This window comes from Phyllobates terribilis, unplaced genomic scaffold, assembly GCF_046119375.1.
Source record: "Phyllobates terribilis strain yellow unplaced genomic scaffold, ASM4611937v1 Scaffold_3__8_contigs__length_932513732, whole genome shotgun sequence".
NCBI lineage: Eukaryota > Metazoa > Chordata > Amphibia > Anura > Dendrobatidae > Phyllobates > Phyllobates terribilis.
Genome location: NW_027362763.1, coordinates 336,438,696 through 336,451,452, shown reverse-complemented (window position 1 = coordinate 336,451,452; position 12,757 = coordinate 336,438,696). Strand labels below are relative to the sequence as shown.

The 12,757-nt window shown below is 38.9% G+C and overlaps 1 protein-coding gene across 10 annotated transcripts in view; it reads left to right on the top strand.

Moving 5' to 3' along the window:
- The window catches only part of TP63 (tumor protein p63), a 343,415-nt gene that overhangs the window by 269,879 nt on the left and 60,779 nt on the right, over positions 1–12,757 (top strand). For 5 of the 10 annotated variants that reach the window (XM_073675180.1, XM_073675177.1, XM_073675179.1 and 2 more), the window contains exon 1: positions 9,852–10,063. The exons of the other annotated variants lie outside the window; for them this stretch is intronic. In XM_073675180.1, coding sequence (XP_073531281.1) covers positions 10,022–10,063 — 42 coding nt within the window. In that variant the 5' untranslated portion in view covers positions 9,852–10,021. Of the gene's footprint in view, positions 1–9,851; positions 10,064–12,757 lie in introns of those variants that run through there. 10 annotated transcript variants of the gene reach the window in all.

The window sequence follows — 12,757 nt, the reverse complement described above, 5'->3', positions numbered from 1 at the left end:
CACGCGTTGTAACTCTACATTGCAGATGTTTGGAAGGATTTGTGAGCAGAAGAGGGCAGTTGTTGACTGCCAGTATCAACAAGGCTGTCGGTATTCAGGTCAGACTCCACACACAAAACCTCAGGAGTGGACATGGATGTCAGACATCTGTACCATCCTCCAAAACTTTGAAGACTCCACCAAGATGGTGAGCGGCAATGACGCCATAATTAGCATCACCATCCTGCTTCTCTGTCTTCTGAAACGCTCTCTGCTCACAATCAAAGAGGATGCATTGCAGGCGGAGCATGATGAGATGGTGCAAGGAACCATACAGGATGATTCCACACAGCCCAGCCTCATCTCAGTCCAATGTGGATTGGGTGACAATGAGGAAGAGGAGAGGAAAGAACAGGAGCTAGTTTCCTGCTCTATAGATGGTTCTACCTGCAGAGCTGTCATACCGTCTGTTCAACGTGGATGGCCTGAGAACAGAGAGGATGAGGAGGAGAGCATGGTCAGTCATCCTCTTGGTGAGGACACTGAAGTCTTGCCTCTTTACAGTTTGGCACACATGGCTGAGTTTGTTACGCTGCCTTTCCAGAGACCCTCGCGTTGTCCAAATTTTGGGTGACAGTCATTATTGGTTGTTGACTCTTCTATACCCATGCTACAAGGAGAACTTTCTGTCTCTTATTCCTGTGCAGGACAGGCCTAATAAAATAGGACAGTACGAGAAGGCCCTTGTTGTGGAATTATTAAAAAAATTCCCATCTGAAAACGCTGGCGGCAGAGGTCACAGTTCGTTGGACAACCAAGGAGTACAGGCGAGAGACACAAATGCAATCCAGCAGAGGCAGAGGAACACTGTCAAAGTTCTGGGACAGTTTCCTCAGACCCTCCCATCGCACAAGCCCTGAAGCCCTGATCTGCAGGGTACTCTCCCAAGGAGGGAAAAGTTGCGGAAGATGGTAAGGGAGTACCTTGCCGACCGTACCAATGTCCTCCGTGATACCTCTGTGCCTTATAATTATTGGGTATCCAAGCTGGACACGTGGCATGAACTGGCTCTCTGCGCCTTGGAGGTTCTGGCCTGCTGCTAGCGTTTTGTCAGAGCTGGTTTTTAGTGCCACTGGTGGAATTATAACCGATAAGCTCATCCGCCTGTCAACTGAAAATGCTGACTCTTATAAAAATGAACAAGGGCCGGATTGGGCCAGACTTCTCAACACCACCGAATGATAGCAGAGTAACATAAACTCAAATACAGTGTCTTTTTTTTTTTTTTGGAGGTCTAACTCTATTCCCATGCACCTGTGTCTTCACACCCACACATGGGTATACGCTTCTTGATTTTGTCTATTTGCTGTTGTCCCCCTCCTTCTCCTCATCCTCATCCTCCACCACCATATATACCATATCAACATATCTGTCTCTTGCAAGGGGCATTGGAGTTCCTCCAAATTTTTGGCAGCAGTTGCTTCACTGCATAGGCAAATAGTATGGGAGACCCACATCCTAATACTGGGAATATGTCGTTACTGAGGCCCACCTCTGTGTCTTTAAATTGTTAGTAGGGTTTTTCCTAAATTTTGGCAGCCTTTGGACTCGCTGCATACCCTTTAACTGTATAGCAGACTCTCTCCTTTCTAATGGGAACATGATGTACTCGTTACTGTGGCCCAGCTGTATGTGTCTTTAAATTTTTAGTGGAGTTTTTTCCAAAATTTTGGCAGCCCTTGCAGTCACAGCACGGGTATTACCACTATAGGAGACCCGCTCCTTAATAATGGGAACTTTTTTTTACTGAGACCCTCCTCTGTCTCTTCAAAGGGGTATTGGGTTGCGTCCAAATTTTTGGCAGCCCTTGCAGTCACTGCATACGAAATATCAGTATAAGAGACCCACTCGTTAATAATGGAAACAACAAAGCATAGCCGGCATAGCGAGGGCTGACTGCTGGCCCTTCAAGAATAGTAAGGGCCACCTGATGGCCTTATAAAAATAGGCTTTGTGACTTTTGGAGTCCCTCCATCATAAATGAAGCTGGATGTGTCTAATGATGTGTCACACACCACATGGCCAGATAAGGTTGTGAAGTGTTAAAATGACATTTCCTGGTGAATGCATTTGTCTTGGTTGAAAGCAATTCAAAAGTGCAAAAATGCTACGTGTGAACATGGCCAAAGGTGCGGAGGAGCATTTTTGTTTTTGTACATTTATTTTGCCTTATATACAAGTCATTACCCTGGAAAGAATGTTCCTTAACATATTTCCCAGGAAAATCCATTTTGGTTTCGCTTTTGTATGTTTTATTGTGAGTCCGTAAAAGTAGCGGAATACCTCTGACAATATTGTTGACAGCATTGACCTGGGAGTCAGAAATGCTTCCATGGGTCTTCCCCATGCTGTTCCCATATCATTTGAATACTATTCCCATCGATTTGGGCAATTTTTAGGCCCTCTGCAGACCGCCGGGGGGAGCCGCCGGAAAAATGCTCGAGTTTCCCATAGACTTACATTGGGCTCGTTACTTGGACCGAGCACCCGAGTATTCCAATTTTCTCGACTTGAACAACGAGTACCCAAGCATTTTAGTGCTCGCTCATCACTAGCCACCTTCCCTGAAGGACCCCGTGGCCATCTTGGGACTGGGGGTCACCATGTAGACGCACAACGCGATCGCATCGCGTTGTGCTAGTGGAAGCACAAAGGGAGCCCACTCTCTCTGCAATGTCACAGTCACTATAGACAACGGCATCACAGGGGTTAAACATTCGCCATCAGTGCTAGCACTGATCGTGGGTGTTGCTGTGGGGTGTCAGCTCTCACACACAGCTAGCACTCGATCGCGGCAGTGCTCAGCGATGGCCTGTGTGATCATGGAGATAGAGAGAGAGAGATATATATATATATATATATATATATATATATATATATATATATATATATATATATATATATATATATATATATATATATATATATATATATATATATTTATATATTTATATATATATAGTTATATGTAAAAGTTTGGGCACCCCTATTAATCTTAAGCTTAATGTTTTATAAAAATTGGTGTTTCTGCAACAGCTATTTCAGTTTGATTTATGTAATAACTGTTGGACACAGTAATGTTTCTGCCTTGAAATGAGGATTATTGTACTAACAGAAAATGTGCAGTCTGCATTCAAACAAAATTTGACAGGTGCATAAGTATGGGCACCTCACTTGAAAAGTGACAATATTTAGTAGATCCTCCTTTTGCAAAAATAACAGCCTCTAGTCGCTTCCTGTAGCTTTTAATGATTTCCTGGATCCTGGATGAAGATATTTTTGACCATTCCTCTTTACAAAACAATTCCAGTTCAGTTAAGCTTGATGGTCGCCGAGCATGGACAGCCCTCTTCAAATGATCCCACAGATGTTCAATGATATTCAGGTCTGGGGACTGTGATGGTCATTCCAGAACATTGTAATTGTTCCTCTGCATGAATGCCTGAGTAGATTTGGAGCGGTGTTTTGGATCATTGTCTTGCTGAAAGATCCATCCCCTGCGTAACTTCAACTTTGTCACTGATTCTTGAACATTATTGTCAAGAATCTGCCAATACTGAGTGAAATCCATGCGTCCCTCAACTTTAACAAGATTCCCGGTGCCGGCATTGGCCTCACAGCCCCAAAGCATGATGGAACCTCCACCAAATTTTACTGTGGGTAGCAAGTGTTTTTCTTGGAATGCTGTGTTTTTTGCCGCCATGCATAACGCCTTTTTGTATGACCAAACAACTCAATCTTGGTTTCATCAGTCCACAGGACCTTCTTCCAAAAAGAAATTGGCTTCTCCAAATGTGCTTTTGCATACCTCAGCCGACTCTGTTTGTGGCGTGCTTGCAGAAACTGCTTCTTTTGCATCACTCTCCCATACAGCTTCTCCTTGTGCAAAGTGCATTGTATAGTTGACCGATGCACAGTGACACCATCTGCAGCAAGTTGATGCTGCAGTTTTCTGGAGGTGGTCTGAGTATTGTCCTTGACTGATCTCACAATTCTTCTTCTCTGCCTTTCTGATGTTTTTCTTGGCCTGCCACTTCTGACCTTAACAAGAACTGTCCCTGTGTTCTTCCATTTCCTTACTATGTTCATCACAGTGGAAACTGACAGGTTAAATCTCTGAGACAGCTTTTTGTATCCTTCCCCTGAACAACTATGTTGAATAATCTTTGTTTTCAGATCATTTGACAGTTGTTTTGAGGAGCCCATGATGCCACTCTTCAGAGGAGATTCAAACAGGAGAACAACTTGCAAGTGGCCACTTTAAGTAGCTTTTCTCATGATTGCATACACCTGGCTCTGAAGTTCAAAGCTCAATGAGGTTACAAAACCATAAAAAGTGCTTTAGTAAGTCAGTAAAAAGTAGATAGGAGTATTTAAAACAAGAAAATGATAAGGGTGTCCATACTTATGCACCTGTCAAATTTTGTTTGAATGCAGATTGCACATTTTCTGTTAGTACAATAAACCTCATTTCAAGGCAGAAACATTACTGTGTCCAACAGTTATTACATATATCAAACTGAAATAGCTGTTGCAAAAACACCAATTTTTATAAAACATTAAGCTTAAGATTAATAGGGGTGCCCAAACTTTGTCATATAACTATGTGTGTATATATATATATATATATATATATATATATATATATATATATATATATATATATATATATATATATATATATATATATATGTGTGTGTGCATATATAATATGTAGCGCTTTGTGGGAATGCAGCACCGTGTATATATACGGCGCATGTCGGGAAGGGGTTAAAGGTAACCTGTCACCATGACAATGCAGTGTAATCTGCAGACACCATGTTATAGAGTAAGGGGAGCTGAGCAGTTTAATATAACAGTGTTCTTAATTATTTAAGCTTCTGCTCCTTCTGTGATTTTTTTGGTCCAGTTGGTGGTCCTATCAGTGACTGACAGCTTTGCTCGTATGAGTGTGCATAAAGATATAACTCAGTCCACTGGACCAAAAATCTCAGAGAGAGCAGAAGTTTAAATGATGAAAGGACTGGTCATACTGAATCTTTTCTCACAAAGCTATATATCATCTGCTCCGCTACCCCACTGTATAACATGAGGCCTGCAGATTGGACGGCCTTTTCATGATAACTAGTCCCCTCTAGGCTTCAACTGCATGATCTACACATTAAATGGTTGGTTGGCCCTGCAAAAAATCTGTGGCTTCCAACAACTTTTACTTAACTTGTATAGGTGCTTTAGGGTTGAACTTATTCCTATAGGTAAGCATTTATTATAACAGTACATATACTGTAGATGAGTAGGTAAGAGCTTTTAATTATCTGATGGTATCTATCGATGACACACAACGCATGACAATAAAGAACATGCTGGCTCTCTGTTCTAGAATACTACTGCTTGTATTGGATCTTGTTGATGACTGAACAAAGATGGTCTATAACAGTAGTCAGGAGACAGTCTGAGGTCAGAAAATCTGAACCACCGGGGACAATCAAAGGTCACTGACAAGGATAGCAGCAGAGACTAAAGGCATGGTAGGACCCACAATAGGGCAGACATAGTTAGGGAGACACAGTTACAGAAGAGAAATGGACCCGACAACTCTGTCTGATGACAATGTCTCCAGTCATAGAATGCACTTACACACGTGGTCAAAATTGTGGGTACCCCTCGTTTAATGAAAGCGAAAAACTCACAATGGTCACAGAAATAACTTGAATCTGACAAAAGTAATAAATTAAATATCTATGAAAATGAACAAATGAAGGTCAGACATTGCTTTTCAACTCTGCTTCCACAGAATTTAAAAAAAATTAAGCTCATGAAATAGGCTTGGACAGAAATGATGGTACTCTTAACTTAATATTTTGTTAAACAACCTTTTGAGGCAATCACTGCAATCAAACGATTCCTGTAACTGTCAATGAGACTTCTGCACCTCTCGACAGGTATTTTGGCCCACTCCTCATGAGCAAACTGCTCCAGTTGTCTCGTGTTTGAAGGTTGCCTTTTCCAGACGGCATGTTTCAGCTCTTTCCAAAGATGCTCAATAGGATTTAGGTCAGGGCTCATAGAAGGCCACTTCAGAATAGTCCAATGTTTTCCTCTTAGCCATTCTTGGGTGTTTTTAGCTGTGTGTTTTGGGTCATTATCCTGTTGCAAGACCCATGACCTGTGACTGAGACCAAGCTTTCTGACAGTGGGCAGCACATATCTCTCTAGAATCCCTTGATAGTCTTGAGATTTCATTGTACCCTGCACAGATTCAAGACACCCTGTGCCAGATGCAGCCTCAGAACATAACAGAGCCTCCTCTATGTTTCACAGTAGGGACAGTGTTCTTTTCTTGATATGCTTCATTTTTTCATCTGTGAACATGGAGCTGATGTGCCTTGCCAAAAACTTCCATTTTTGTCTCATCTGTCCATTGGACATTCTCCCAGAAGCTTTGAGGCTTGTCAACATGTAGTTTGGCAAATTCCAGTCTGGCTTTTTTATGATTTTTTTTCAACAATGGTGTTCTCCTTGGTCGTCTCCCATGAAGTCCACTTTGGATCAAACAAAAACGGCTGGTGCGATCTGACACTGATGTTCCTTGAGCTTGAAGTTCACCTTTTAATCTCTTTAGAAGTTTTCCTGGGCTGTTTTGTTACCATTCGTGTTATCCCTCTTTGATTTGTCATCAATTTTCCTTCTGCGGCCACGTGCAGGGAGGTTGGCTACAGTCCCATGGATCTTACATTTCTGAATAATATGTGCAACTGTAGTCACAGGAACATCAAGCTGCTTGGAGATGGCCTTATAACCTTTACCTTTAACATGTTTGTCTATAATTTTATTTCTAATCTCCTTAGACAACTTTCTTTTGCTTCCTCTGGTCCATGTTGAGTGTGGTGCACACCATGTCACCAAACAGCACAGTGAGTATCTGTAGCCCTATATACAGGCCCACCGACTGATTACAAGATTGTAGACACCTGTGATGCTAATTAGTGGACACAACTTGATTTAACATGTCCCTTTAGTGACATTATTTTCATTATTTACCATCATTTCTGTCCAGGCCTATTTCATGAGTTTAATTTTTTTAAAAATTCAGTGAAAACAGGGTTGAAAAGCAATTCATAGATTTTTAATTTATTATTACTTTTGTCAGATTCAAGTTATTTCTGTTACCATTGTGGGTTTTTCTTTCATTAAATGAGGGGTACCAACAATTTTAACCACGTATGAATGTTTACATTAGTCACCTATTCCCTTAGGTTTCCTTTACTCAAGTGATCTAAATGATTCTTGAAGAGCCCTGGAGAAATACTAGGGTTAGGGTACCAGGTCTACTTCTAGGAGAAAATCTAGAACAACCAAGAAAAGTAAAGTAAATCAACTACCAGTCCTATCTTTACTCGTGATACCCTTGGTGAGAGTTGACCCAGACACTGTAGACAGTCTTTAGTGCCTAGAAGACTCCTCAGTCAGGATTATAAATGGAGGTCATAAATTAATAACTGGTTGTTTTTTACCTTCCCTAAGGTTCTGGTTTGCAATAGTTAGTAAGGCTCAGTTATAAACTAATAGGAAGTCTCAATGAACATGGCAAGGGAAGAAATAAAATTTGTCTTATTTAATTATTACATTGAAAATGTGATGAAAAGCATGGACAACTATTGCATATTTCCTTTTGATTTTTTTTTAAATTAGTTTCAGCTGTTGTAGTAGTTGTTTGCCCTTTTTGTATTACTTCATTCATAATTAGCCCCATAATCTGCACTGTATTATTCATTTTTGAACTGAATATATCAGTTATTTATGCTGAAAAGAGAATTTCTGTAAAATAATGAAAATGCTATCTTTTGTGGATATTTTAGATCACTTACCAGGAGTGCATTATTTTTAGGAAATTGAATAAATCTCTTTTAAATACAAGGAATTAAACTTTCCTCTTATGTAACATCTTTATTTTACAATTTCTGATTCTAGAAAACTATAACTTTCATTACAACTTGGGCTTCATTCAGACATTTGGGATTTCACAAAAAAACTTGTTTTTAACAACCTCAAAAAAAAAAGTCTGTGTGCATACTCATAACATTTTTTTTAGGGTTTTTTTTTTTGTGGATACTCATCAAAATCATCCTCAAAGTCTTTGGTAATCTCCTCCTTTTTCATTTTCATGGGAAATTCACTTTTCTAATTCTAAATTGTTAAAGATATTTTTTTTTTGTTTATTTGTAAAGAGGTTTTAAAAATGTCTTGTAGAAAAAGAGTGCATGTAACATCTTAAAATTGGATCATGAGCCAAATAACTGCAAACTAAGCAGGCTCTATTGAATCAAAAGGCTGCAATGAACTTATCAAGAAAAAAATAACTCCACAAAAGAGAAGTTTTTCCTGAAGCTGTTTCTGCTTGAAACACCTAGGGTATGAGTGTAGAGTTTTATGGACCATTCAAAAACCATAAGAGTCATATTTATGAGAAGGGCACTTCTCCGCCTCTCATTGATTCCATCTGCCCATTTTTGCAGTATATGACAGGACGCTATGTTTAATTTTGTTATTCTTTGCATCTTTTGTAGATATATTCAATGCAACAGTCTACTTTAATAAGCAACAACTTTTGTTCTTTTTTGTTGGCCACAATATACACCTCTTTTATATATTGTAATAAATGAGTTGTTTAATAAAAAGATGACAAACATTTTGGCTTTTGAATTTGCTTTGGGCGTTATGTAGGAGTCTCAACCTCTATGATGTGGAAAAAAAATTATTTGTTTTTATTATACTAGTGTTTTGTTCTGAATACACACATTCTTAATCTCTACAAAGGCAGCCCGGCTAACATTGGTGATAACAAATGTGTCCAGTATTTCCCCCAAATCATCAGTTGGATTTTGATGCTTTCTTCATTGTCGTCTTGTTTTAATAAATGTTCAGCTTTTTTTGTCATATGAACAATATCTTTGATTATATTGACTCCGAGGTCAGAGAACCTTGGAGTCAAACCACAACGTAGTACTGGATCCATTGCAGGATGCTACCTGTGTAACCACAAACCACAGTGACTTGAAAAGTGGAGGCCGTCATGTTCTATCATCAGTGTGAACAGAGACTGACCGCGTAAACTTCTCTTTTCACTCTGAAAAATAAATACATGCTACAAGTTAGGAAAGGAATTGTTGTAGCTGCTATTAGCAGATTACTGGTAGCTGTAAAATACTAAAGACCTAATCGAGTAATCTGTGATGCCTAAATACTATATACATTGTTTAGAAATGGGCAATCCTTAAAAGTGGTCTGCAAAAATCAGCTGCTCACTAAACATCCCACTGTTCAGACCCCAATTAATGTAATTTGCAGGGGCATCTACCAGCGAGTGTTCAATTCCCCTGAAATTCCACCACACAGAAAATGGAGCATTATATGGAAACTATTAAAAAAAAAATGATGAACACTTCATATTTGTTTGTGCATTATAATTTATTTCAAAGTACATTTTAGTACAGACTTGAAAAGCTAAAATATTGTATCCTGCTGAGTCTGTGTAAGATGGTGTAGAGCTGAAGTGAGAGTTGGGCAACATCTGCCTTGTATCGCAGAGCTTTCTTAGTGACAATGTTTTTGTGTCCCCAAATTGCCACCAGTTGCATGTGTACATGGCCCCCACATCCCTTTTGTCTGTCTCTTTTGTGAAGAGTTTTTATGGAATTTTAACTACCTAGTGAGGTGGGAGAGGCTGATCTGGGACCAAGGTGGAACTTCTGACAGATTGGACAGGTATGAGGAGAAGACTCCACCTCTCTGCTCCTGAATCCAGGTGTATATATAAACAGAGGTTTAAATAAATGATGTGACAGACAGTGGGAGAGAGAAACCTCATTATTCTTGGTGTCTTCTTGCAAAAGTTATACCTGCTTTGGGCCATTCAGGGGGGTGTACAAAGATCTTGGAGCCTGAAGAAAGGACAGCATCTCTGATTAACCTCACAGCAAAGATGTTGTACCTGGAAAATAATGCCCAGGCTCAGTATAGTGAGGTAATGTATCACTCTAATATTCAGACTATTAATATTATTTTTGCGTTTTGTACGTAAGCTTGTATATCTGTGTGTGTATAGATAGATAGATATAGATATGATAAAAAAAATTATATATTTTTTTTTTTTATCCAATCACACACATATATACAATTTGTATCTCCATTTGCTTGCAAGTATGCAAAACTAAAGTTTGATGCAATTTCTACACTAAAGGAATGGCTTTACAAGATGTGTGTATATAATATATAATTAGTGTTTGTAGAGCCCTACTTTACTGTAAATGAGAATGCACATTGGAAAATATACGTTTGTTTTATGTGTATTGTGACTACTTGATGAAATAACTTCGCTGTATCCAGGAACATCTTGAGATCCTGATGTGACATTCCAGCATATAACTGTGAAAGTGCAGCTGGTGCCACTCATTTCTATGGCCAGAATTACATGGCATTGTGCAAGAAGAGAAAATGTGTATTGTGCCGCGAGGACTATGCAGCGCAGTTGGAATGATTAGCTAGTTATTGTTACAGGATAAAAAGTGACCCTTTCTTCGGTTTAAGTACATATGGTTTGATTACAAGTTTTCAAAAGACTTTTTTTGAGTAGAAGTTTATGACTCTGGAAATTTTCCAAAGATTTCTGTGTGAATTGTTAGCGGTGATGGTGTTTGTTTTAGAAGCAGGTGGAAACAGAGATGTCGTTGTTCATGGTGATCTAAGGACTGCTCTGAGAAGGATTGCATTCGGGTCTAATGAGGTGTTGAATGCAGAAAGATTATTTACCTAAGGTTTATTGGCAAGGCGAGAAACCAACAATTAACAACTCTCCTTTTCTAAAATTTGGATGAAATTGGTCAGCTCTGTATGACAAGCTTTCATAATGTCGGGCACATTTCCAGTATAGGAATGTGTTCATGATGTACAGACAATCGCCATTTAGGGTAAGACAATCTGTTCAGCTCATCAGTTGTCTAGAGTTAGCGGCATTCACTAAAACAACGACTTTCTTAAGAACGTTAATCAAAATAATTATTAATTACCCATAATGATATGAATACAATATCTTCAGTTCCAGTAGTTGGTTCTTATTATTTTTGTTACTTTTTATATCTTCAAGAAGATAATTGTGCATGATTTGTGATAACACAGTAATGGTCTATTACACTAGTGTTCTTAAGACAAGTTGTTGTAAATGACAGCCAATGTACTTTTTAACATGCAAAGTAGATTTGATCTTTGGTCTAAGTTTCTTAATCTGTAGTTTAGAAAACTTTTTTGCTACACATTTGTCTTAATGTCTCTAAAAGTGCAAAAAGACCCGTGAAGTAACAAAGTTTAAGGTCTTCCTTATAATATGTTTACATGATGCAATTTTCCAGTCGTCTTCTTCCCATTGTCATAAACTTACTATTTTGCCGGTTCAGAACGTTCTGAATATCAGAAACACGGGTGTTGTAGACTCATTTTGAAATCTTTCTAAACTTCTTGAATGAAATCCATTGGCGAAATCTAAGTCAATGAGTGGTTTATAATGGATCAGTTTTAAAAGGTGAGAGGAAGCAGGGACTAAGACTGGGGGATTAAGGTAGTAATACTGTCCAGGGGGCTGGGAGGAAAGGAATTCAGTCTGTCATGCTTCCCTCCACCCCCATCTTGTTTCCATCTCCAGCCACTGGAAAACATGGAAGATATGGTAATTCAAACATACCCTTATGCATTCTGAGCTGCCACCATGTGGGTACGTATGTTCTTATTTGATTTTTCAAAGGAATCAGCCATCCGAAATAGAATCCAGGAACATGTGTGCATGCTTCTATAATGAAGGGAATTTGATAAACAGACACCAGATAGATGAAGCTATGGCAATTTTTTTTAAAGAAAGTGCCATTTTCTCAGTGAAAATCTACATAAATTGTTTGAAAAATTGTTTACATTTTGTTATACTATTTCTGATTTCATTTTACAATTTTCGAATTGAATCTGGATTTTATTCTGATTCAGGTTTTTTGCGCTATTTCATGTCTATTCTTACACATATTTGCTTTCAAAATTATCCTGGTTGTCCTTGGAAACAGACAGCAGTTTAGTTTTTCTCTGTAGACAGACTGTCATAATGGCTGAATCTGATCCAAACATGTAGAAAAGATAGCGCTAAATCTATAGCATTTACTGGGACTTGGTTGGTTTATGTAGCTGTATTGTCACTGAGATCCCATGATGCATTGCACACAGGGATGGACATATCATTGGTGCAGCCACAGGGGCCTAAGGGGAAAGGGGCCCACTTCTGCCTCCACAACAGATGGAATTATGCATAACGATGAACTATTGGATGGCAAAAGATCCTTACACTGTTCTGTATCGGAGCCCTCTTCTATCTATTTCCGCCACAAATTGCACAGCATTGTGAACTTTAAACATGGAGAAAAGAAAAGAACATGATGAGAAGAAAAATCCTGTAATCCCAAATCATTACAAAATAAAAAATAACCATTGAGCTGAAGATTTTCGATGCTCTGTAATATAGGTGGGCTTTCCAGGACACTTGGAAGGCGGGAAGTGACAACTACTCTGGACTTGTGTCACTTGACCAACCCCTACCTGACATAGTGTTTGCATTACAATATGATCTGTGTTTTATGTTTTTATGCAATTAAACATTTTCTAGCTATTCATAGGGGCTAAAGTTAGT